Below are 25,910 nucleotides of genomic sequence, written 5' to 3'. Positions count from 1 at the left end.
CTTCTTATTGTGGGCACCACTTTTTTTTTAACAATCCCTCAACTTTCTTCACTCATCATAGCCAGTAAAGGTGCAACAAGCGACATAATATAGTATAGTTAGTAAGAAAAGTTAGTTGAAGCTACACCACTACCTTTGCTACAATCAAAAGGATCCAAGCTACTGCTATCTCAAGTGTCTGCTATTTTTGGGTGCAAATTGTCAACCAAAGTATGTAAGTCTATTTTTTTGTTATTGTTGTTAATGAAGTCACAGATTCATCAGCATTTCCTTGGTCTCTGTTTTTAGTACTAGACTGTTGTGTATATCTTTGGTTGATAATGAGTTATATGACAAGAGAGTTATCGTGCCTTTTCATTTCACACTAGGAGTTTACCAGTTTATCATTGTTCTAGGTCTCTTAAGAGTCATACCATTTTTTTTAGCATTATCTAGGTTAGATACTATTTTTTAATAATTAAAAAATAGTTATCATATTTCAGTTCAATCTGACAACTTAATCTACACCTTCGGCCACTACTATTTTTTCTACTGCTGCTCCTACTAAGGCCAATGATCTTTGCTCTTGGCTATCTTCATGACCCTTTATGTCAAACAGTACCAATTGATCTAGACCCTTGAACTTTGATCTGCCTTTAAATCAGTTTGAATCTGCCAAGTAGAGTTTGAATATTGTCACCTCACACCACACCACCGCTATAGTTGTTGAGGATTTGAGTAAGCTGCAACCTCTTGAATCTTGGCAATTACACTAGGCTCAGGTCAGATACTGTCATTACACTGTCCTCCCTTTCCCCCTCTCCCTCAAAAGTCCCTTTCCCCTCTGTGCCACCCCCAAAAATTCTTTTTTCTCTCTCCCACCCCTTAAACATAAGTTCACCATACCCACACTCATATCAGTTACTCTTATTGCAATGTCCTTCCCTTTCTCCTCTCCCTCAAAAGTCCCTTTCCCCTCTGTCCCACCCCCAAAAATTCTTTTTCCTCTCTCCTGCCCCTTAAACATGAGTTCACCACATCCACGCTCATGTCAGTTACTCTTATTGCAATGTCCTTCCCTTCCTCCTCTCCCTCAAAAGTCCCTTTCCCCTCTGTCCCACCCCCAAAAATTCTTTTTCCTCTCTCCTGCCCCTTAAACATGAGTTCACCATATCCACGCTCAAGTCAGTTACTCTTATTGCAATGTCCTTCCCTTTCCCCTCTCCCTCAAAAGTCCCTTTCCTCTCTCTCCCACATCACCCCCAAAAATCTTTGTTTCCTCTACCCCACCAATCTATTTTGACCGATGATAAAATCTAATTTATGCCAGAAAAGAATCTGCTAGCTCCTGCCATTTCTTCCCAAATGGATGTAATCATCATCTTTTTCAGGTTGGTACATCATCTGTGGTTTACCCAGCAGCAGGATTTGCTCCAATGTTGGCAGCCAGAGGAGTCCCAGTTGCAGAATTTAACATGGAAAAGACTTCATGCACTGGAGAATTCAGGTGCATAAATTTGTACTTCTTTCTCATCTGTCATTTTCTTCTTCAGGTCAGATGCTAGAAAAAAATATTTCTTACCTAATTGCAATGGATGGAAAAGAACTCCTTCCATGTAGATTCCCCAAACTTGAAGTGAGCTCTTTTTTGCTAGTTAACGTAACCCATGAACTCTCAAGATCTCTTTTGTAATTCTCCCTACTGTCTGCCATACATTACTTATAATTTTAGTTCTGAGAATTTAGTTTTTGATCAACTCATAATCCCATAATTTTGGTCCATAACTTACAGATAGACATGGTTGCTAAGGGGTATCTGCTTTTGCTTTTTATCAGGTTCCATTTTCAGGGTCCTGCTGGTGAAACTCTTCCTCCTTTACTTGCAGAGAAGGCAGACTAAGCAGAGGTTCCAAAGTAAACTATCTGATGCCATTTATTGTTGGTTGGTTTATTACTAAAAACTTAAGTTAAATGCTGATAAGTTGTTTGACCACCCCCTGGTTAGCTCAATTGGTTAAAGCGCTGGAGTGTGTTGTGTGGGAGGTCGAGGGTTCAAGCCCTAGCCAGACCAATACTCGCTGAGGAGAATTTGCTACTTTTCTATAATATCAAGAAATGGATAGATATTCTAGTCTTCTTGTATAACGACGAATAAACCATAGGCCCCGTCTCCTTCAGGGTTAGGGGTAGGAGATGTTAATTTCCCACGCACTTGGTTGCTGTGTGGTGGATGTCTTCCCCTGGGGTGGGATGGGAGGGTGTTCACAGGGCCCCATTTAAACTAGCTATCGCTAAACTGGGCTACCCTGTATAAGTATTCATAAATACATACATACATACATACTGCCCAAGTCCCTGTACTCCAGAGACATATGAAGGACTTGGGTGAATTGCAGAGGAGAGAATTACAGGAGAGAATTACAGGTACATTTTACACAACTATTGACAGAAAAATAGTCCAGGGTGTCCAGCGGCATGGTTGCCCAAAAAAATAGGAAAATAGGAATTTCAGGATTGAGAAAATAGGAAAAATAGGAAACTTTGCACTAAAAAATAGGAGAAAAATAGGAAAATCAATAGTACTTTCGTCAACAAAGGTAGCCTCCCCACACGCCAGCTGCTATCCCCGATTCACCACTTTAGTCGATCAACAGCAGTGAACATAAATAGGACAAAACGAGTTTTTTGGTTTGAATTTTTAATCTTCCTGATATCCCTCACTGAGATAAATCTATCAAAAAATCTGTACAACATAACTTTATTTACTTTGATTTCCCTAATTTTAAAGTAACAACTGAACTGCTTCACCTTCACTTTTGTTCAGAAACAAAGTTGGCTTTTCATTATGTTTATAACTTCAACATTAATCCAGCAGATGATTGCTAACACAAGAACATTTTAGTCTTTACTGAGCTGGCAGAGCACCTGCGTAGAGGTGTAAAATGACAGTTTACATTTACTTTGACTTTCTTTTCTTTAATGGTACAGCAGAAACATCCGCTGGTAGAGCTTTCTCCAGCAACTTCTGATTGTTTATGTTAACCTCCTTTTGCTTCTCCCTTACTGCTTCAAGCTTCCTCTTTGCCTTTGCCTGATTCGATTTGGCCGTTTCAATCATGAGACATGCAACTTTTGCACCTTGTGAATCAACCTTGGAACCTGAAGATAGAGCAGCCTGCAACTTACATGTGCCCTCTGACAGTAGCTCATTAGCCGTTTGCATTTCATCCATTGCCTCCTGCTCCTTCTTGTCTAGCCTCTCTCCTTTATCTCTCAACGATCTTGTCTCTTTTCTTAACTTCTCCTGGTCTCTTTTCCTTCGTTCTTCCTCTTCAGCTTTCAATTTCTCATCCACCTCCTTTCTCTTCTTCTCGGCTTCTTCTTCATCCAGCCGCTGTCTATGATGCATGTGCGCAGATCGCACAGCAGTTAGAAGACCATCTGTCAGGGCAAATTTTTCCGGTCTCAGGTTTTCAGGATCATAAAACTTCAAAGCATCTTTCACAGATCTAAGGCCAACAATGGTCCTCTCTCCAAGAAGTGTCCTTTCTTGCGTCACAATGCGGGCATTCACTGACAGACTTCGTTCTGACTCAGCATTTGTTTGCGCAAGAATAAGACCTGATTTTACTACTTTTGGAAGAGCAACATATCGAGGCTCGGTCCCATTAAGAGACTTGAGATTGAATACTTCTTGCCAAAAATGGTCAACGCGTTTCTCTTTGTGTAACTGCTCAACATCTTCATCGACAGCATAAACTCGCCACTCATCTTGAACAATGCTGACATCCAACTGAGGCTGCAATTTTTTAGCCAGTAGTGCAATTGCCTTCACACTACTTGCCTTTTCTCTCTTGACAGGATTGAGACATCCTAATGCTTTTAAGAGAGTGTTCTGAAGAGGGAGATGAGACTGTAGATATGTAAGGGATGTGCTATAAAATGTGCGGATGCCAAGATATACAGACTTTCTACGATCTGGCTTGATTTGGGCTAAAGCCTTCTTGGTCGCCTCTCCAATTGCAATATCAGCATCGAGCAGCTGACTGTTTGCACTGCAGTCAATACTGACTAGATCACTACCAAACTTCTTCTCATACGCATCTTTCTTTAGGAATCTACCCATAAGCTTGCGCAAGAACTCAGACATTTTATCATATAAAAGGTGAACCTGTGGGCAGCTGTTCTGAAAAATGGTGAGGAAATCTTCAAAAACAGGTGAAACATTACCCACAAATTCCAACTGTGCCTTTGTTTTCTTTCCTTCTTCGTCATTTAACATTGCCGATACCCTCTTGTAAGCAACACTCTTAGGAGCTGTTTTGGGATCCTTTCCCAGATCCTTCACAAAGCTGCAGATGCAATCCCACTGCTCCAAAATTCTTCGCACAGAAGGGCCCAGACTAAGCCATCTCACCTCGATATGCTTTTGGAAATTGTGCATCTCCACACCCATTGCAGATTGTAAAGTGTGATAGTCTTCTCGTCTAGCTGCACTGTACTTGAAAAGGGAGTGAATGTCCACACAAAGCTGTTCAATGTCTTTCCCATATTCCTCTAAACCCCTGCCAAAAGCATTATGGACGTTATGAAGAACACAACTTCCTAAGTCAATAAAACCACTAAAGTCTGGGTTGTCATTTTTGATTGCTCCTTCCAACTTTCTAACAATGGTTTTATTGACATTAGGGCCATCTCTTACCAAAGTGCACAGCTTCGTTATTGGAAGGTCATCTTTCAACATTGTTTGGAAGATACGGTTAGCCACCTTTTCACCCTCTGCATGACCAAAAAATAAAGAGGTATAGAAGTTTATCCAGACTTCATTATGAGTCGGGGACCAGTAACGAAAGGTAAGATCCATCTGTTTCTTGACCTGCGTGGTGGAGGTTTCGTCAAAGTGTAAACAAAAAGGCAGTTCTGACTTCTTTACATCATCAACAATTATCTGGTGATAGAAACACAAACACTTATAGTAAGTTACCTTTTTTTATTCATACACCAAATTAAAAGATGAAATACTGACATAAACTTTCATTGATATCAAGAATCACACATAAATATGCACTCATAATTTGCGTATTCAAATTGCACTTTATATAATACCTGTGTGCAGTGAGGGCCCAAGCCTTCCCCAATAACATAGGATGCACGGCTTCTACCCATTGAAAAACTTGAAGCAATCTTGCTGTCAGGAAACATCGCTTTAAATGTGTTGCCAAGATTGTCAACTGAGCGAAAGCTAAAGTTACATGACGCCAACTTTGCTAACCAAATCACCTCTGCTTGCAAGCTGGCATTTTTGTAATTGATAATGGACAGCTGTCCAGACGAACTTCTCTTGTGCTCTGGCAGATCACAACGGTTTGAGATGCCTGCACTTGGTTGACTCTGCAGTACAAACAACTTTCCTTGAGACTCATCCCTTGCAGGTTTAACAGCCTGAACATGCTTTGCTTTCCTCGCATGTTGCAATATCTGCGCTTTTCCAGAGTTGTCACAAAGAAACTCACTATCACAAAACCTACAGTAAGCATGGTAGTCATCTACTCCTTTACGACACCAAGAACTCAATCTTTGACCATTGGAATCGACGGCAGAAAGCCATGCATTGCTAAACTTTGTTCTACCGCCAGGCATTTTCATACACCGTATTCACAAATGGCGGACACGCGGGAAAAAACTGGTGCCTAGTCATGAAAGCGAGGCGGAGGATAAACAAAAATTGCAAATAAAGACTTTCAGAGAACTTGCAGATGTTTAAGCACGGATTCCACCTAAAATAGCTTTGTACGAACTCCGTTTTAAATACAATTACGTGGGATGCCTTCTGCTTTTAATGTTTAGTGGTGATTTGCTGTTCGCAATCAAAAAGGACGCGTATATCTTCAAGGAAACAGGATGATTTTGTAGGTTTGTGAAGCATCAGAAGCTCGACAAGTGGACGATGGCTGGAGAAAAGCGGCAAACATGTTTGCCCAAACTTCACATTGAAACCGAGTACAAAAGCCAGCTCACCGCAATTCGGTGAACAGAAATATAAACAAATCTTGGTGGCAAGAAAAAAAGAAACAAGCGAGAGATATATGGCCTACTCGTTAACGCAAGAGACGTCTGCCGCTGAACAATTCAAGTCTAGCCGATGGAAAAAAGGAAGACAGGAAAGAAGAGGTGACCGAGGTTTCAATGAAGTCATGTTTGATTTTTGTTTGCCAAGACGTAATTCTCTGGTCTTCATCGATGAAGGACATCAATAAGGACATCAATTAGAGCTAATTTTTTAGTATAAATGCAAGAGCGATCGGGTGGAGTACGCTCAAGATTTCAACTTGTTACTTGGCAGCCTCGGTAAGCCGGCCACATAATTTCAGCGAGTAATTTTGCATCTCTTATCTTTGGCTGTCAAGAGTTTTAACTTTATGTTCCATAATATTTTAAAGTTGAAGAATAGATAAATAAATAAAATGATGGTCTTCTTCAAGTTAAACGGATCCAGACTAGAATTTAATTATTCGGAACAGAAGCTTGCCGTGTTCAGTCCTGACACAAACATTGCCCTAAAAGTTTAAATAACTTAGTAAAATGTAAGCTTTATTCCACTTTTTTACCAAGAGCTCTCTGAGATAATGCCCTAGAGGAGACTAGGTAAATAGCAAGCCATAAGATTCACACACTACAGCTTCTAAGTTTGATAAAATTATTTTTAATTATTTCGCAATGACAAAGAATGCATGATCATGAGATTTTTGCTAAGCTGTGCTAACGTACCTCTAACAATTCACCCCAAACGGACGGAATTAATATGATCCAAAGAAAGTTGCAAATAAAGGTATACATATATACATAGATATGTATACAATGACACTGACATGAATGAATAAGCCTCGTGAATGAATCTTTCACCCGCTCTCGACTTGACCTGTTTTGTGTAATGACAGAGGTCCATTCCGTTGACAAGTAGGCCATATATCTGTCGCTTATCTCTCTTTTTCTCGCCACCAATATATGTTTTTATTTCTGTTTCACAGAATTGTAGTGATCTGGCTTTCGTAGAACAAATGTGGCTATTACTTTAACTAATATTAGAACATCAGCGTCAACGTACTATGTGCTTTATGATCTCACTATAAAACACATTCAACTATAATTCCACTTTCAATTTTATTACAAATTTTGGCTTTACTGGCTAAAAAATAGGAAAAATAGGAGGTTCTGGTTAAAAAATAGGAGAAAATAGGAATGGGCCCAAAAAATAGGAAAAAATAGGAAAAAATAGGAACTGGACACCCTGATAGTCCCTTATGCAGACGTTGTTAGGCTGGTAACTCAATGATTCCTCCCCATTTGCAGGTCTTTTTGTGGAGGAATGATTGCATGATAAGCCCAAGAATGTTTGCATATAAGGCTAACACAAACAGAGAAAGACTTTCATTAGTCTTCAAGTTATCATATAGGGACAGTGTTTCATCCTTCAGCCAATGGGGCAATCTATAAGGCCATCTTCAAGCTGCCAATGGTAAGTGACTCAAACCCTGTTCCTTTCTGGGCTTTGAATCTAATGCATTGATAATTTCCCCGAATTTGGCTAAGGTTGGGGGGGAGGGGGGGGGGGAATTGGGGTGCATTTCACCTCCTTTTTGTAAGGTGAGAGTTATAATTTATGAAATGAGGTCAGAGTTAGAATTTATGATATTAAAGGTAATTGGAAGTGCATTTATGCTAGTAAGACACAAGACAAGTGTAAAGAACCCACTTCTGAAAAATTACCTTTATACCCCTGACTAGGACATGCTACTTCCTGCCTTTGGGTAAACCACACACAGACGAAGGATTTTCCATATTATTGCACTACTAAATTCATTTCAAATCAGAATCTTGTCATCTAACAAGGTTCACTTTTTTATTTTCAAGAAAGTGCAGTCATTTCCAGGTTATAAGAACAGTTTACTGAACTATGCATGTTTTTGATTAAGCTAAAAATCATACATAGAAAAAAGAACATGAAGAGATGTGCGACTGCAATGACTGTCTGTAAGGGAAACATCAACAAGTTTTCTTCTATTTTACACCGGAGTTTGGTTACTTATTTTAGTATGTTTAAAAATATAGCTAAAATAATTATCTGTATTTTAGTCTCTTTGTTACCAAAAATATCCCATCAAGAATATTCATTCTATATTAAAAAAAAAAAAAACAGAGACAAAGGTTCTAATAATTAGTGTTAGTGTCTTGCACTGATTCATGGCACTGCCATGAACAATACTTGTTCTATCATAGATAAATTAAGATAAATGGACCTGAAATTTTGTTCATGTAATGGTATATTTCACTGTCTAACAAGTCCACATTGTTAATTGAGATATTCTTGGTAACAAAATCACACCAATTTGTAAACATTCAAGAAATACATTTAGTGACAGTGGCATATATTCTCACATACCAATGACACATTCTGAAAATATAATTAGAGCAACTTGATGAATGGTAATAATTAAATTATGCTCTGGCTTTGCCTCATGCGTTAAAAATGTCATTTTCAAGTGGTCTTTCCTGGCTTTTGTATTGTCATACTTAGGCTTCTCTTAGTTAAAATAATATTTTTATTTTCTTAACTGTCAAACTTGGGATTTGATTAATATATTTTAACATTTGCTCTGATTGACAAGTACTGGTTGTTAGACTCTTTGAGAGCAGCGTCTCTTGCATTGCCTGGCTAAGAACAATTATTTGTCATACATTATTAGTTGTCATGTAAATAAAAACAATATGGCTAGTTTTGAACACAATGCCCATAAATATTGTATGTTTAGAGACAAATAAATGTTGAAAAAATTGGTTTGCAAAAATGTGACCTAGCCTTGAATGAGAATGATTCATTTTAACCAGCAACTTTTTCCTTTATCATCACAGATCATATCCACTCTTAATTGATGTTAATTTTAGGATCCAACCATTTACATTTAAGCTCTAAAAACTAAACTATGATTTTTTCCTAAAAATACAAATTTGATTGGTTGGTTACTAAATAATAACAAATACATACTAATGATCAAATTTAAATACATTAAAACAATGAAATTATCTACCAACTTGTTCTGTCAGTAACAAACTTTCAGCTCATGTTGGAGAATTTTTACACATTCATGTCAAGGTGTAAATGGTTAGAGTCCTCCACATGATAGAATGTGGAATTAACATAAATATTCAGTCAATCAAACTTCTCAATTACAATGTACAACAAGCCAATGGCATATTCATCTTTCATTGACTCAGACTATTAACTAGTATAAAAAGTTCTTAAAAACTAAATGCAATGAGATTATCTATCAAGCATAAATTGATACTAATTACATACATGTACAGCCAGGGTACATCATGCTCTAATTTACAGCATTTCACTGACAGCCAAATAAGCCTTTTCAGCCTCGAAGTGTTTTCTTCTTCTGACATCTTTCAGTGACTTGATGCATTAACTATTAATTTTTGTCAGAATCATTATTTGATGCACAAAGGTCTAGCACTGTTTACCACTGATATTGTGATTTCTTGTGTATCAGGTTAAGGAGTATATACTACTGAAACAGGTAGACTTTTTTCGGAGATGCGTGAAACAGTTGCAACAGTTGCCGCTGGAGAGAAACATTTCATTTAAGCCCACGTGATCTATCCATGATGCCTCAAAGTTAAGCACAAGTGAGTGCATTCAGGGATTTCATTAGAAGCCAGCAGCCGGCGAATTCCGGCAGCTACTTTCTACACCGAGCCAGCTACTATGGCAATTCCACCTTCTGGTTTTTGCATGTTTGTTTTTAGAAAACATTCAATATATTCTAAAGGCAGTCACCAATAAAGGTGTTTTTTGTCGATGTTATGTCTCCTTTTTGGTTGTTGGGTGATTTTTGTAACGAGTTCTAACAATTCAATCAAGAACAAGATCGGTTTGCTGTGTGCCATGTTGAAGGGACAGAAGAGAAAGACTGGTGACAAATCTGCCTTGATTACCGCTGAACTGTCTTCTGCCTACTAACGTCCCAGTATACACCAATATGCCTACTTCTGACATTAATGACATCCCTTTGCATTCCTTCGCTTTACTGAGAATCAAACGATGGCGAGCTTTTCCATAGACAAACAAGGAAGGTCTTATATCCATGGTAAAAGTGTAGACAATTTTAGCAGAAACGAATTATTATAGAACACCTTTAGCTGGATCTGTTGTATTACTAAACCAAAGCAGATAAATGACGACAGACAGCAAAAGTGCTGGTAAAGAAATGCAAAGGAATGTTATTACCTGCATATGCCTTTTGTGCTAGCATCTTTTTAGTCACATGACCAAAAACGTTCATCTTTGTTGCTATCAGCAACTGTTACACAGGTCTCCGGAAAAACAGTCTCGTTGTTTTGGTAGTACTCTCCCATGTATCAAGGCTAAAAAGATTGTATTTTGAACTGAAGTCTGGCTATCCAGCAAAAAATAAATAATATTTGTATCTGAACATATTTCTACAATTCATTGTAATTATACAATATTGCTCTCATAATTCAATTAGTACTGTACGTTTTTTTCTTTGTACTTTTTTTCTTATCTGTCAAGGTATCTTTGCACAAAATCCAGAACATGTTGCAGCAACTTAACTCCTGACTACTTTTAAAAATCATTGGTGTCAGAAATTGTCATTTATCATCAAATCTGATGATCAAAATTTTGATAGCATCTACTTCTCCTTGACAAATTGTTGCTTGTATTTTTATGTATTACAATAATTTTTTATCTCTGTTTATTCTTAGAGTGTTAGGGTTTCAACAACAGACCTTTGGACTCCCAAGTTCCTTTTCAGAATAAACTCGCATGTTGGTCAAATCATCTAATTGTTAATTTAGAGAGTACATAGAACACATTGTCAAGTGAAAATTATCACCAACTTTCAGAGGGATTGTCCAAAGCATTCTTATACTTAATTTTACTAAATATGTCACTAATTTTGAAAGCTAGCAGCATAATTGCATGTATATTATAGCTAAAACGATTAAGGTTCCTCACTCAAATGTTCTTAATGATAATGTCAAGCTTTGTTTTCTCAGTGACTAAGAGAGATACATCTAAAAACATTGCAAATGCTTCAGCACCAGCAGCAGCAAAAGCTGTTTGACTCAAGAAACTTGTCATTAATTTAATCTTTTGCAAGAAGCATGTCATATATAGGACCAGGCTTTTCTATGATTTTTCTTTGATTTAGTGCAGGATCTCAAAAAGGTAGTCTGCTCGAATTACCTGCCATAGTCTGCAATCTGAAAATGAAAGAGGTTCAGTTTTATTAGTCTCTGTTCGAAATTAATGATGTTACTAAAGAAACTTGGGAACAACACAACTACCAACCTCCTACACCTTGATTCTCAACTTTTGCAGTTGAAAAATTTTCCATCTTATGTTTCCTGATCAGTTCCTCATGCACCATACCAAAGAGACTTTATTAAAGCCTAGTTGGCAGGCATTGGGTGTTGTTTTGGTATGGTAAATTCTACAATGCCTCACACAAACAGTTTTTCACTAGATGACTAAACAGACTTGAACATCCAGTTGATGCAACAACTTAACCCACAGCAGATTCATCAAACTTTGTAAAACTAACAGCTGAGCATGAACCAGGAGAACAAAATAACCATAATGAACAAAAAAAGTTGCCTCACTCAGCAATGACTTAATGTTACTGGCTTGGCTTTGAAAAAAAAAGACAGGAATTGAAAGCAAAATGTAGCTTACCTGGTATCCCTGAAAGAGAGGCATCATTTCATAAGGCTGAGGCAAATATGGTGACATTCGCATCCTAAAATTTGCACTGGCAGGCGGATAGTAACTCACATTTCCTCCTCCAATACCATTTTGAGGCATGATACAGTTGAAGTATGTGGGTGAATGAGGCACATACAATCCTGTGGGACTGCGACAAGCTGATGTAGAAGCTCCAATTGTGTCTGTGTGTCCATTCATATGTGTTCCATTAGGGCTGGTGACTACACCACTGGTCACTGGGTATGAACTTGGAGGGCTGTATGGAGTGTTATTGAGTGACGTCATCTTGTTTTGATTCATTGTACTGCTGGTTATAATAGCAGCAATATCTACTCCTGAGCAGGGAAATACTTCAATGTATCGCTCTCCCATGTGTTGCCTGTGCAGGTCTGTGGTGGCAGATTTTGCACATTCAGATGATACTAACTGGACATATGCATCTCCAGAGGGGCGACCCTTTACATAATCAAGATGAAAAAAATATATCAGTCATATCAGAGGGGAACTTTGTACTCCAGTTATAAGCCCCTTACTTCAAGAATTTATCCTGGTTTCTGTACCTTAGGAGTGGTAACCACACTAATCTGCTACATTTTAGAACACAATAAATTGTTGTGTTTGCCATTTCAGTTCATTGGCAATGTAACTGTGGATCATTAGAATTGCTTGACACTCATAACACAATACAGGAGCAAGGGTAGGGAACATCCATGAGGTTTCTAAAAATGCAGTTTTGTTTATGCTTCATGAGCCCTTGATATGAATGGAGATAGAAACAGTTCATGTAACAGCTACTTGTTTCAGCAACTACAGTTATCAAAAAATTACTGTTTTTTTTTCCCCCTAAACCACCAAACAAAGTATCTCACCTGAGTGTTGTACACCATGTGAACTCCACCAGGAACTACAAATGCAGCATGTTCTTTTAGGAAGTCTAATACATCTTGTACTGTTGCAGAGAATGGCAGCCCTCGTAAGCGCAGACAGTCTTTGGTGTTCATTCCATTTATGCCCAGCCCAGGAATTAAGAAGGGAGGGTGAAACGGAGGATGATGTGGCAAGGGTGGAAACATGATTGGTGGAAAATTATGCATGAGATTGTTGTAAGAGTTCAGAACTTGCTGAACCTCACTTTGTGAACTGCGGAACAGCTCAACATAACGAGAGCCAAGCATGCATCTGTGCTTCTTCAATGCTGCATGGCCATGTTCCTCTGTCTCAAAAAGAACAAATGCATCTCCTGTAGCCTTTCCAAAGTTATTCCTAACAATGAGGATTCCTTCGTCACTTTTGAATACTGGTGCATCCTCCTCAAAAAATTCAATCTATGAGAAAAAACATTCAAAATATATCAATGCATAGTCAAAAAATATGCAAGAAAGCAAGACTGCATGTATAGGATGTCAGTATGTCACTCCTTAACACTCACCACATCAGTCTCTTTTGAGTTGAATGGAAGTCCTCTCATTCTAATTATCACATCAGCTTTGTTTGATACAAAGTTAGCAGCAATCTGGGTGACGTCAACTGGACCTATATGTTTAAAAAAATCAGTTGATGAGAATAAACACAACAAGGAAGTTAGTAAAATATAACCATTTAACTGAATGAGCAGATGGCCTCAGGTAAGAGAAAAATGCCAATTTCCCACTAAATTAAAAGCTTTTCTCTTCCCCAACTAAAATGTATCCATAACCAATCCTAAGACAGTAGGAGGAAAAACAGGAACTTCAAGAGAGGTGGGGTAGTTGTCATGGGGTAAGCATTGGGGTCATGGATATGGTTAGAATAGGTGATAAAAAATGATAAAACCTGCTCTAAATCCTGGTAGCCCAATCAACACCTGACCTTGTCCCCATTTCTTTAGCATGAAGTGATCAGGAGCATTGTAATTCCCCCTGGATAGTGTGTAAGGTCCTCAAGGCTTACCTTCATTATTCACAAAATATAGAGGTAAGCTGCTTCAGGGCATTGGAGAATAATTGTGGTTTTGGTTTTTTCAACTCAGTGCAGCCCCGACCTGTATGATTTAGATTGAATCTGAGTAATCTGGAGTTGAGAGTAGATTACCTTTCACTATCTTTAGGAAATCTTGTGCAGTTGCTCTGTAAACCTGAATGAAAAAAAGTAAAAATTGCTTGTCACACAGAGTGAAACAGAAAATAAGGTCTAAGAATGGGTTCATTTACCTGAACTAATGCGAAGACATTGATATTGATAAAGATCAAATTAAAACACGATGGCTCACAAGTTTGACGCATTAACTGATTGTCTCAAGTTTACGAGTTAGATTTTAAAATTGCTTGTTCTTTAATTTTCCCTTTACACTTTATTTTGCTTTATCTTTAGTAATTTATCCTTATCATGACCTAATGATGTTGTGAAATAAGTCCAAAATTAACCTCCAAGGAAGATTTCAAGATTATCTAAATGCGTGGTCTCTTTTGGCAAGGTCAACGAACATGCTATGTTAAAAATATGTAAGCAAAAAAAAAAACATGTACTGGTAATGTGAAGGAAACAATACATGTCTGTCACCTCTCACCTCTATGTATCTTGTACCAAGGTGATGTTTGTGTCTTTTCAAAGCAAATTCTCTGTGTTCCCCTTTCTCAAACCTGATGAATGCTTCACCATTTCTTCTTCCTTGGGCATTTAAACAAAATGCTATCCCACCTCTAACAACAATTAAAAAAAAAACTAGCAAATCAAGTTTACAACTTCACTGATTTTTTTTTTAGAATAATAGTAAAGGATTTATTATATAGCAAAAAGATTTTGCTTTACTAAGAATTAACAATGACTTGTTTAGTTGTAGAGCCAGGAAAGAAAGCTAACTGTGTTTGTAACTCAACAAACTCATGAGAGTCAATTCTGTTTTCTTTGTTTTGACTATCTTCTGCCACTTTTCGAGTTTCCATTGCTGAAATTGTCCAAGAATTACAAACGTCATTCTAATTCAATTTTTTTCATGTGTGTGATCAATGTGGGCTCATCTTGCCTGCTCCAGTAGCCAATCAGAACTCAGGATTCACTTCATCTTGCCCATGGGCACTGCGAGTGATGTAATAAAATAGCATTATTGACCACACTTTCTACATTTACATCACGATTTCTTGTGGTGTCCATGTTTTAGAAATTTTGAGAGTTAGTTTTAAATGAGCTGAATAACTAATATTTGATAAATATCAATTCAGCTATCAACAGTAACTGTATTAAGAAATGGTTATCAATGTTTTTTTTCCCTCTTGCTCAGTAGTAACACTGTACTAACCTTAAGATATTTAGTCCTTTAAAGAAATTTGCAACATCCTGATCAGATGCTTGCCATGGAAGCCCCCTTGCTCTCACAATTGTATCATCAAGTACGAGCCCAAGACTGTTCGTAGAAATTTCAAGAAGTCTACTAGTTAAATCTCTATTAATAAAAAGTTACACATTTTGGATAACATTTTTTACAGCCATTTTAAAGCATCTTCACTGATGGAAGAAAGCACAACACTAGAGACCAGATTAGTCCAATTATTTGATAGTTAAAGATTATTGAAGTGAAGATATTATTAATTCTGGTGAGAGGTTTCAAAAGATTGACACAAAGATATCAACTTTCAGGTAAAACATCTTTTCCAGATTATTTTGTTTCTTAGGCTGCATAACAATGATAATGATAGCAACATTAAAATAAAAGTTGTCATTTAAGCCAGCTTGAAAACACAGTGGTTCTTTGTGGCTGTTGCTTCTCATAGCTCTATAACTAAATTTTGCAAGCATGGGCAGAAAAATAAATTGTGTGACACAAAGATCCTAAAATTTGATAGTATAAGCTTCTGACTGTCTCAAGTTATTTTATCCACATAATTTCTGAGGTTTAATGAAGAATTCTACCTTCTAGTTGCCCTGCATTTTCTCATGAATTAGTCAATCACAGGTTTTTCACAATGTATAAAAAAAAAAGAAAGAAAGAAAAACCCCCTCTGAGTGATAAGCCACATAGCACCTTGTTAAGATATGTGTGCAGTAGTCCTCCAGTTCTCTTGTTTGATTATTTCCCTAATGTTTTGTTTATGAAAATCCTTAAAAATATAAACATTGAATCATAAAAATTCCTAAAATTCATTAATTCTTGATGTCGGAAGGACAGGAATTAGTGTCATTAAAAATGAACTGCTATGCACTCTTGAAAATATATTTGACTGGAATCCCTTCATGTATTGACAGTATAAAATTGTAACTAGGGCAAGATTAAAAAATGTTGTCGAGGTACCAACTTTTTTGTTCGAAAAGAAGCACCGTACCATGCTCCCGGCTCGTACTTGGAACTGATCTTTTCTGGATCCTTGAATTTGTGACCTAAAATAATACAGTCATAGCTCTCTTCAGTAAAGAGAATATATCAAGAAAGTTTAGTCCTTTTCATTTAGTGTTGCAAGTAAACTAAATTACTCTAATACTTAATATGTGCAAAGAAATTGAGAGTTAAGATAAATTTTATCAAAAATAATGAACAGGAATTCAGGTGATTGTCTCCAAAGTTCTTAAAATAATGCTGAGATTGGGTTTGTGTTTTAAATGACAAATAAATTACTCAGTTGTCAAATAAAAGAGAGGGCCAATCTTAGCCAACCATAGGATCATTCTACAATAGACTGAAATTTTTCTTGTTCCAACTGATGCCACTTTTTCTTACCACAAGCAAAAAAGCAATGATGAGAAAAGTTAAACAGGATAATCTTTAACTACAAAATGCTGGACCCAGACCACACAGAAACACTGTTGCATGCTTCCTGCAAATTTTGCTGATATGTGCATGGCATTTTTGTGTCTCCATGACACAGTTCAAATATTTCTAAGATAACGTTCTAACTTGTGTTTACAAAGCTCTTTTATGATCAGGATTAAAGTTACCCAGAACTTAAAACCTTTCTGAGGCTTAAGTCCTCAGAGATTGCTTTTAATTTTTAATCTTTTTTGAAAAGTTTTAAGAGTGGACACATTTTCTACGATCTGCAGGGATATCTATAATTACAAACAGTATATTCTGCTCTGTATCAAAATATATTTTCCAAGTCTGTAGGGGTAAATATAATACTTAACCTAAGTTAAAATGCAAATTCCACAAATATTTAATCAAGCATTCCTATATAATTGAAAACTGAAATATGAGACACAGAACAGCAAAATATTACAATAAAAGACCTACAGTGAGTGCATATTTGTGATACATAAATGGTATGGATTGCGGGTTGTGAAAATAAAATAGAAATAATCAGGTTCCTCTACTTTAATCTCCAAAGAGTAAGAGTTTCCACAAACACCCTTCACTGCCTAGCAGAATACAAATTCCTCCCCTGCACACACCCCCCCTCTCTCTCTCTCTCTCTCTCTTCCATGTTACATTAATTAATTTAGTAAGCTTCCATTCTATAACAAGATACTGAACCACACTTGCCATGAGTTTAAAAAATGGAAATAATCAGGTTCCTCTACTTTAAACTCTAATCTCCAAAGGTCCCATAAAAGCAGGAGTTTCCACTGACACACTTCACTGCCTAGCAAACCCAAATTCTGCCATTGCACCTCATAATCGCTCTCTCTCTCTCTCTCTCTCTCTCTTCCATGTTGGATTAATTGATTTTGCAAGCTTACCTTCTGTAACAAGAAACTGAACCACACTTGCCATGAGTTTACAGTGTTCCAGACCAGCTGGACTGTTGTTATTAGCATCAATTTGACAGTCTGAGATCAATGTCAAGGGAACTCGATGAATTGTAATTTTAGAGCTGATGAAATTAGAGCATATCAATTAACCCGGGCACTTCAGAAAGTTTGAATTCAAAGCAAAAATTGAGATTGAGTGCAAAAAGTTGGATCTAAAAGCAAATCATTATCAAGTAGTTCCATAATTTCTCATTTGTAACCACACATTTCACTTTACCTTATCTTTGGGAAATTTAGTTGTGCTAATTTATTCCAAATAGCATAAAAATAGTTAATTACCCACGCAAATACATGAAAGAAAAATTTGACTTTGCACAAAGTTTTACTTGATGGAGGAAAAAAAAACATTTAAGCTTAATATCAGTTCACTGAAACCAATTGAAATGCAGACTAAAACAGACATGGAAATTTCCAATTTAAGCTGATAAAAGGAATACTGATTTGAAAGCATTCCTGTGTAAATGCTAGGAGTCTTTTAATGATGAATTGCCCTAACCAGTCACAATAACTCATTGTAGTAGAGGGCTTGACCTTCCTTATTAGTCCCTTAAGATAACAAGCCTTCTTTGTCTTGGTCATTTACAAGTCAGTTTTCTATTTAACTTTTGTCGCCCAGTGTCTTAAAGCTGATTGATGGTTATTGGTTTACCATTCCTAATTCCTTTTTCAAATGTGGATCACAGAAGGGTCAACTCCAAAGTTCTTCTAGGATGCATTTATCCTAACTATGCCCTTCATTAAAGTTAATTAAAAAAAAAAATAGATAAAAGTTAGATTTTAAAGATAGCCTCCTTCGCTAACAATATAAAACTTGAAAAATGTAACCCAGGAAAACCTCTTTGAACAGCCTCTGAGGCAAAGGCTATCTTAGCCATGAAGAGAGAGGGTTTAGAAATTTGGACTTACCTTTCCTTTATTTCTACCTCTTCTTCTCTGAAAGTAATCTTTAACGGAGAAGATATTTTGAACTTGCATATGGTTCATGAACAAAAATACTAACAGTGAAAAAGGTTATAACATAAGCACACTGGGTTAAATATAGGGTGAGGATACGTGAGGCCACTTCTTCAAGGCTTCTAAAGTCAGAATCATGCTTTAATGCCTTTCTGACTTCTTTCCTGAGATCATAAAAGCTGTAAAAATGTTGAGACAACTTAGTTTTCTTTCTACTAGCTTCCAAATGGAGGTAATGTCTTAATGGCAACTGTCCATCTGTCACAAGATTCCATCTTTCCCCAGAACATGTCACTGTCTTCTCAACAAAGTTGTCAAACTGCAGATAAAGGAAAATGATATTATTTTATCACGTGAAGAAGGCTAAAGTCTCAAATTTTTTGCTATTGTGGTTTGCTTATGTATTTGGGTATAGATTTGTAACAAAATTAGCATTCAGAAGCTTTCTTTTGTGCAATTTTGAAATCTGTGAAAAACTTCACTGGTCTGATTAACTCTCACTATCTTTTTTTTCTTTAGTTCAATTGTGTCAATTAAACCAAGCTCACTAAGACTGTGGATCAAATAAAGCAAAGGTGAAGCAAATCAGTTCTGGATAGATGATATCAACAGAATACTACAAAAGATCAATATTATCATCTCTCTCTCTCTTTCAGAAAATGCCTGAGGCCAGCATAATGAATGGCAGTGTGAAGCCTTTAATTAAATTCAAATCCTCTTCAGTTTTATCTGTCTGAACAACCTTATGGTTGCCAACAACACCACTATATCTCTGCTATGGGGACTCAACTTGGGGACTACAATAGGATCACAGCTTGGCAAAGCTATATTGCACAGCTATTACATTTGTGAACCTGGTAAAGGTGACATTAGTAAGAGATCTATCTACCAGAGAGGAAGACTGAGGTATCAGATGCCAAAGCTTTCCCATTTTAGAACATGCTCATAATGCAGAAATTTGCCTTCTTTGGATTGAAGTGAAGTCCATTGAATGCAATCCACACAACAAAACACACATGGTCCAAGACACTATTCACCAAAGACTTTTCCCAAAAAAAATTATCAAAAACAGTGGTGTTGAAAATTCATATGAATGGTGGCCATTCACAGAAATATTAGAACAAATGATAACAGAGAGAAAAGCTCCCTTAACAAGCTAAAATCAAAATACTCCAATGAGAACTGTAGAGAGGGAAAACCTTTCTGAAACAGTTTGGATTGAGATGCCCCAAACACAGCTATGGAATTGAACTAGTTACACCACAGTTCTACTGCACAAGGACCTAACGAAAAATCAAGTAACAACCAGTCTCCAGTTGAACATAAAAATTTACATCACAAGAGAAACTACAAACTGCAATAGTTCATCATAAGTGTACTTCAGCAAGGTGATTAACCACAACCTCCTTTAGAATTTTTTCTTATTATTATTATTATTATTATTATTATTATTAAAATTATTATTATTATTATTATTCACACATTTCAAATATTAGGCAAAAATTACTATGGTGACATTTTAAGAGGGATTCTCACAGCAGCTTTGGCTAGTAAACCGAGTAATGAGAAATTTCATTTGCAACGAATACTAGACAACAAGAGGTTTTTTTAAAGCCAAATTAAAGATTGAATACTCATCACAGCTTCTTTATTCTTATGTCAATAGAAAGTCTATGTATTGATGGAAATGTTGTAAGTGGAGCAAAAGGGGAACCCAGTTTGCATTTTAAAGCAATTGTAAAACAATCCCTGTCTTTATTCATTCAGAGTTGAAAAATTATTTTCACAGACGAGGTGTCTGCATATTATGGAAATAAGCAAAATCTTTGCATTTGCAAACTGACCATCATTCATTTGCTAAAGGATATCATTATCAAAGTTTTCAATCATTGACAGAAGAAACGTTTTGCACATGTCAAAATAGAGACACGTGAAACTTAAAAACAGAAAAACAATTTCCTAAAAATTAATCATAAATGAGGTCTTAAGGCAATAAAATTTAGGTTTATTCATTCTGAGAAAACAAAACCTGTGCCAAATTAGAATTAACCGGTGAAAAATTAATCACATCACACAAAGTTCTTCAGCATATTTTAAAACAAAAGAAATACAATGAGACAACACCGATCTATCGACACAAGCAACCAATAGCCTCTTCATACTGACAATACTAGCTGCCAATCACTCCGTGTTGACATATTTTAAGGGGTTTCCTGTTAGGCACAATTGCAGTCACAAAACAATGGCCGGGACAAAGAAATTTCACGCAGTGCGATATTTACAGAAGAACCTGGACGTCCACACATTCTTGTTGTTCTTCAAAGAATACCAAAGAAAAATAAAAGGGTCTAGGTTTTGTTCCCAAAACAATACAGCCGCCCCTTCAAGCCATGGAGAACACTACTGTTTCGGGCCGATGCAAATTTTTTTGCACGCGGAAACCAAGCGATTAAAAAATCCACCTAGAATACTTGATTGAATTTTCTAACGAGAATTTAGCCAATTAAGACTTAACGTAAGCACACGCGTGCGACAGAAAAGGGTTGTTTTGGGCTAATAGGCGGACGGGCATTTACGTGACTCTCCAAAAACAATCAGTGAAGATTTGAGATTTATTTTGGGATGAGATTTGACGCGATCGCGAGGGAAACACATGATATCGAACGATCGATGGCGCTGTTCTTCGGTTCTTGACCCGATGCGAAGCTTCACTTTTAAACCTTGGGTACATTTCTGTCCGACTTTGTGAGCACTTTTAAATCTCGGGGTTTTCTTACATTTCCGGGGGAACGACAAAAAATCATTCAAACACGAATTTGTACGAGCAAACATTTCATTGGCCCATAGAGAGACCTGTATTAACACTTTCTTTCTGAACTGCCGATAAGGATCATGAATATTGTATACGACAGGGAAAGAGAAAACAATATTTCTTGCGTAGGGGGGCTGTAAAGAGAGAATATAAAAATAAAAGCCGAGATTTATAACAAACAGGCGCCCAGCGACTCGGAAACTATGGGAATATGCTTGGCCACACAAGTATACGAGAGTTCAACAAAAGACCAGATAAGAGTATTTACAAAATTTTTTTGAATATCCGATACACAGTGTTGTCTCGGGCGAGAGAAAGTAGGCCCCATACGTTCGTCACTTGCGTCGCATTCCCACTTGGCCTTGTGCCGCAACCAACGATACAATCTCTGATCTTGGAAATATTTACTTCACCATAAACCTCAAGAATAAAAGCTTGTTAGAATTAACTGTTTGCCTTTTTAATATTTCATTTCAGCGCGGTTATATCGATATTTTATTTCTACTTCTTTCGAGAATTAAATTTCGAACGGCACCGTCTCGAATTAAACTCGCGGCTAATTCCTGTCGTGCGGACCGTCTCCCCTGTTTACCGGAGAGATCACATTTAAAATGCCGAATGTACAGAAAGCATGTACTATCCCACCCCGTCGAGCGATCAAAAAATAAATTTGGTGAAACTTCTTCGGCCTTTGCTGGTTGTCGTTGTGTCTATGTGATTATTGAGAACTGTTCAAGCGATCACAACACGCCAATAAAACATGCATGAATTTTACATGACATGTATGTCTTAAAATTCGCCTCCTCCGTCCGTCGACTGCAAGCGCTCTTCCGAAGACGGGATAACGTCAGCGGCAACAGAGAACGGAGTATTTTAACAGCGACATTTTTCGTGTCTTGTTGTTGATCGAACAAAGGGTGAACGGAAATGATGGATTAAATACACACTGTTGGTAACGTTACCTTTTCTAACGCGTCCCCGAGTTGTTGAGCTTCACTGGTCACAAGCGATTTGTTGGTGGGTTGTTTTAACGCTTCGTTCGCTCCAGACAGGCCCGAATTCACAACACATCTATGCACGGAACCAAGCTAATTCGGCATAAATGAACACAGTGTTAGGATAAAAATCAACAATATATTGTTCCAACTCCGTATCGCCCCCAGAGCCCTCGAGAAAATTTTTCTCTCGTCCGACAAGGGAAACCCCAACACAGCTTACACAATCCATAACAAGTTACCGCAAGAAAAAAATTTTTTTATTACCTGATTGGATTTCACGTCGACGACAACCCACGAAATCCCTGAGATGGTTTCCTCTTCGGCGTCCGATTCCCCTGACGGCAATCTTGTGACAGTGCAGTGAAAACACACCAAATGCTCGGGAGAGCCCATGTTTTCCCTTGCACAGGGAACGAATCAATGAAATGTTGTTCTTGAGTAAGTGTGAGTGGGAGCAGAAAACCAGCCGGGTCTAGTCACATGTCACTAAAGATACCGGCAAACGCTGGACGCTGATTGGCCGAAAGAAGAAACGGGGGCTGGCCCACATGCCACGTGGCTTTGGAATAATTACCACGCTTGAGTGAATTCTGAGTAACACAGTTTTTCACGCTAGAGACGAGTTTTTAACCCGGGCAACGGAGTTGCCCTCTCCGCTATTTAAGAATAAATAACTTTGGCGCGTTTACGAAAAGAACGCCTAATGACGGGCTTCGAGCTGTTTTCTCACAAACGACGCTTTTAAATTTTAATTGGCCTTTCTGGCGCTGATGATGTTAGTAAAATTTGACAGATAGAACAAGGGCGAGTGTCTATGTTTATCACATCACTTACCTGAACTGGCCCACAACTGGTCCGATGCCAGAATAGGCGCATATCCACCTTAATCTTGCATAAAAACAACCACCGTTTTTTTAACAACACGTACAGCAGTCACTTGTGCTCTTTTTATATCGCATTCTCACCTTGAAATTTCTAATAAAGCTTTACTATTATTCTTAAATTTTATTTTCAACTGGTTGCTCAAAAATCCTAGAGGATGTGCTTCGTGCACAGAGTGAATTGTTGTTGCTGAAGAATTCTTAGGAGGAACAGGCCTTGAAACTATTGTTTCTAATGCTTTTTTAACAGTTTTTTGAGGGAGATTAAGTGCAGTGGTAGGTAACACCTATTATCACAGGTTTTTAAGAACGTTACCCGATAAATAAGCGAAAATCCCACAATTTCTGTCATAACACTTGCAGCGACCAGGAATTGGAATAGATATTGATTCGAATACAACTTCTCTTTAAGCGCAATGCGAGACACATTGCGTTGGTAATATGTAAGGCAAGTAAGTAAAACAAACTAATACTTATAGAGCCATTTCCGATAGGGGGAAAAAAAATTAAAACAGTAGTTTCTAGAAAAGTTATGTTTGTAAGCCGAAGCATATCTTCGCGTCATTGGCACAATACTCGAGCAGTTTGACCAACTATAACGCCTGTGGAACAACCCACGCTAAAACATACACACACGGATTTCAAATGATCAGGAATCGACATTTAACAGAAAGCCGCTACGATGATACTTTTAAAAGCTTTTCATTCTCTAATCCTGCCAAACAAAAAAGCGCGTAAATATAGATCCTTAATGAAGGAAACATTCTCTGAATTCACGCGAACTTCATAACTGCTATATTAGCTTCTCGAGAAAATTTCCATAAAATTTTACGCACGCAATCTTTCCAACACTTAACACGCACCTCTGAGTTACGGGCGAAATATAGCAATATTCAAGAAATATACTGATTAATTACAATTTAAAAACTAACTTCTCACCACTGATGACGGACGGAAATAGCTAGCTGTCGGAATTGTCTTCATCTGGATCATCATATCATTTTTCTTGTAAGATTAAATGCTACAGTTTCTGATATTCCCCGCGATGAGGGTGTTTACGATCTCTAAATTCCCTCTTGAAACAACAACGATATTCAATAGTGTTTTTAAAGATTAAATTATAGAAAAGGCTCTTTGAGCAGTAGTGTGGTACATTGGTGTACACCGATATTACATCTACACCTCTGATCGAGCGCAAAACTGTCAAAATCATCTCCAGTTCGAAGACACCATTTTTGCTCGTAGACAAAACCGAAAAATTCAGTGCCTTAAAACCCCAACGTCAATTTACATACGAGATGTTTTGAAGAAGAAGAAGAACTTATGATCATTCATTACGCCAGATGAGACTTGGCCATGAAAAACCAATCTGAACGAATTGTTTAACCGAATACTTTCCTTAAAACAGAGTGAAGTTGTGACATTAAAACTCTGTTTCGAATAAATTATCGAATACGCTTTTCTAGAGAGCCGGAAAAAAAAAAAATCAGACATCTAGTGTATTTTTTTCTCAGCCTTAAAATGAATCACCAATGCGGAATGTTTCATCAACAAGTTCGTAACCTCGAGTTACCATTAGTTCAATAAATCCGCCTGTAAAGCTAAACAAATATAAGAAGTTGTGATTCGTACGAAATAATTCTTTCTTTAAAATCTAAAACAGCCTTATTAGAACGCACCAAAAAAAACCAAAAAATTTGCTCTTGTAGTTAAGGGCATTCAATATTTTCAACTGTTAAAAAGGAGCCCACAAAAAGAATTCTTTACCTTTCACATGTGAGCTGTCGACATCAGTGATAGGAGTGTTGAGATACTACTCAAAAAACAAAGAAGATTAACTAGACACTTTTCTTTTCTACGCTGACGACCAAGGAACAGAATGTCCACCAAGGTTAATTTCAAAAGGATTTGAAAAAAAGAGAACCTCTATGTTATAATTATAAACCAAATTTAACTCGTATGAGCGTCAGAAATTAGGACCAGACACTGAACGATTAAGAGGAACATATAAATCTTATGTGACAATAGTCTTCCTGTAGTGCGACTTAATAACAGTTAGCGTCGCTGAGAAGAAAAAGAAAAACTGATCTACCAGACACTATGTCCTTCGGTGACATATAACTTTGGCCTGGCTGGAAACTCAAAGATGCAAAGATCATTTGCAAGAGCTTAATAAAAGCGCAGATTTTTCTTTCAGAGATCGGGTCGTTAGGTTTTAACTTCCTTCAGGAAAACAGCTCTTGAATAAATTAAGTGCGCTGTTTACCAACGAGGGAAAACAAAACCGGTTTGTTTTGAGGTGACACGCAAAAGTTCAAAGGAAAATAGAGAGTACTTACGAGGACACTTTCAAAGAAAGGCCGAACGTCACCAACTCACTCGATAAATACTAATTTTAGGATACTTTTCGGACGCTGACATTTTAAACTTTGCTCAGATGTTGCTTGTCTCTGAACATGTTTTTACATTTTTCTCAGCTACCACACAAAACACAAATAAGTTTCTTACGCCCTCACTATTTCAGCAACAATTCACATCTTACACAACTGGAAACAGTTTTTTTTTCTGTTACCCAAGTCGGTTTAATTCATTCATTCATTTTCAGAATGCAGTAAATTCACTGGGTTACCAAGAACTCCAAGTTCATCTGTTTCCAAGGTAATAAGCAAGGCAAAAGAATATCAAAATATTCCTGTCAAAACTACTGATCTGTCACCCACGCCTAACTTCCAACTCATTTGACAAAACTTCATTTTTATCGGCAGCACTTGATG

The 25,910-nt window shown here is 37.2% G+C and overlaps 3 protein-coding genes across 8 annotated transcripts in view; 1 reads left to right on the top strand and 2 right to left on the bottom strand.

Moving 5' to 3' along the window:
* The window catches only part of LOC111330677 (NAD-dependent protein deacylase sirtuin-5, mitochondrial), a 23,277-nt gene extending 2,820 nt beyond the window's left edge, over positions 1-20,457 (top strand). Inside the window, exons 5-8 of one of the 5 annotated variants that reach the window (XR_015999330.1) lie at positions 1,371-1,486; positions 1,816-1,893; positions 18,965-19,020; positions 19,102-20,457. Coding sequence is in view for 3 of the 5 variants with exons in the window: in XM_022935577.2 (XP_022791312.2) it covers positions 1,371-1,486; positions 1,816-1,879 (180 nt within the window). In the remaining 2 variants the exon portion in view is untranslated. Of the gene's footprint in view, positions 1-1,370; positions 1,487-1,815; positions 13,084-18,964; positions 19,021-19,101 lie in introns of those variants that run through there. The other 4 variants (XR_015999329.1, XM_022935577.2, XM_022935578.2 and 1 more) reach the window with 4 other exon arrangements.
* Positions 2,721-5,625, bottom strand: LOC148734945 (uncharacterized). Its single transcript, XM_088755192.1, has 2 exons — positions 5,086-5,625; positions 2,721-4,927 (listed from the first exon to the last, which is right to left on the bottom strand). The coding sequence occupies exons 1-2, from the start codon at positions 5,623-5,625 to the stop codon at positions 2,936-2,938; spliced, it is 2,532 nt and encodes an 843-aa protein (XP_088611318.1). The 3' UTR covers positions 2,721-2,935.
* On the bottom strand, positions 7,836-25,910 carry LOC111330675 (epithelial splicing regulatory protein 1). Of its 2 annotated transcripts, none has more exons than XM_022935574.2 (12): positions 22,520-25,910; positions 22,220-22,345; positions 18,545-18,764; positions 17,420-17,509; positions 16,042-16,123; positions 15,048-15,152; positions 14,319-14,451; positions 13,844-13,886; positions 13,203-13,306; positions 12,643-13,098; positions 11,744-12,229; positions 7,836-11,271 (listed from the first exon to the last, which is right to left on the bottom strand). In XM_022935574.2, exons 1-12 carry the CDS (start codon positions 22,646-22,648, stop codon positions 11,251-11,253), a joined length of 1,995 nt encoding a protein of 664 aa, XP_022791309.2. In that variant the 5' UTR covers positions 22,649-25,910; the 3' UTR covers positions 7,836-11,250. The 2 variants fall into 2 exon arrangements, with proteins under 2 accessions (XP_022791309.2, XP_022791310.2); XM_022935575.2 differs by having other exon boundaries at positions 16,069-16,123.

The sequence above is a fragment of the Stylophora pistillata genome, chromosome 3, assembly GCF_964205215.1.
Source record: "Stylophora pistillata chromosome 3, jaStyPist1.2, whole genome shotgun sequence".
NCBI lineage: Eukaryota > Metazoa > Cnidaria > Anthozoa > Scleractinia > Pocilloporidae > Stylophora > Stylophora pistillata.
The sequence above is the reverse complement of the archived record's forward strand: the minus strand, read 5'-3'. Positions and strand labels throughout refer to the sequence as shown.

Bases quoted from the DNA above. Each gene is read 5' to 3' on its own strand.
- LOC148734945 (XM_088755192.1), bottom strand. From the start codon at position 5,625: ATGAAAATGCCTGGCGGTAGAACAAAGTTTAGCAATGCATGGCTTTCT. The intron at 4,928-5,085 runs GTATTATATAAA...TTCTATCACCAG, and splicing joins TGGGCCCTCACTGCACACAG to ATAATTGTTGATGATGTAAA.
- LOC111330675 (XM_022935574.2), bottom strand. From the start codon at position 22,648: ATGGGCTCTCCCGAGCATTTGGTGTGTTTTCACTGCACTGTCACAAGA. The intron at 18,765-22,219 runs GTAACGTTACCA...CTTTATCTGCAG, and splicing joins TCGGGGACGCGTTAGAAAAG to TTTGACAACTTTGTTGAGAA. The intron at 17,510-18,544 runs GTATCCTCACCC...CATTGATCTCAG, and splicing joins CCTTGAAGAAGTGGCCTCAC to ACTGTCAAATTGATGCTAAT.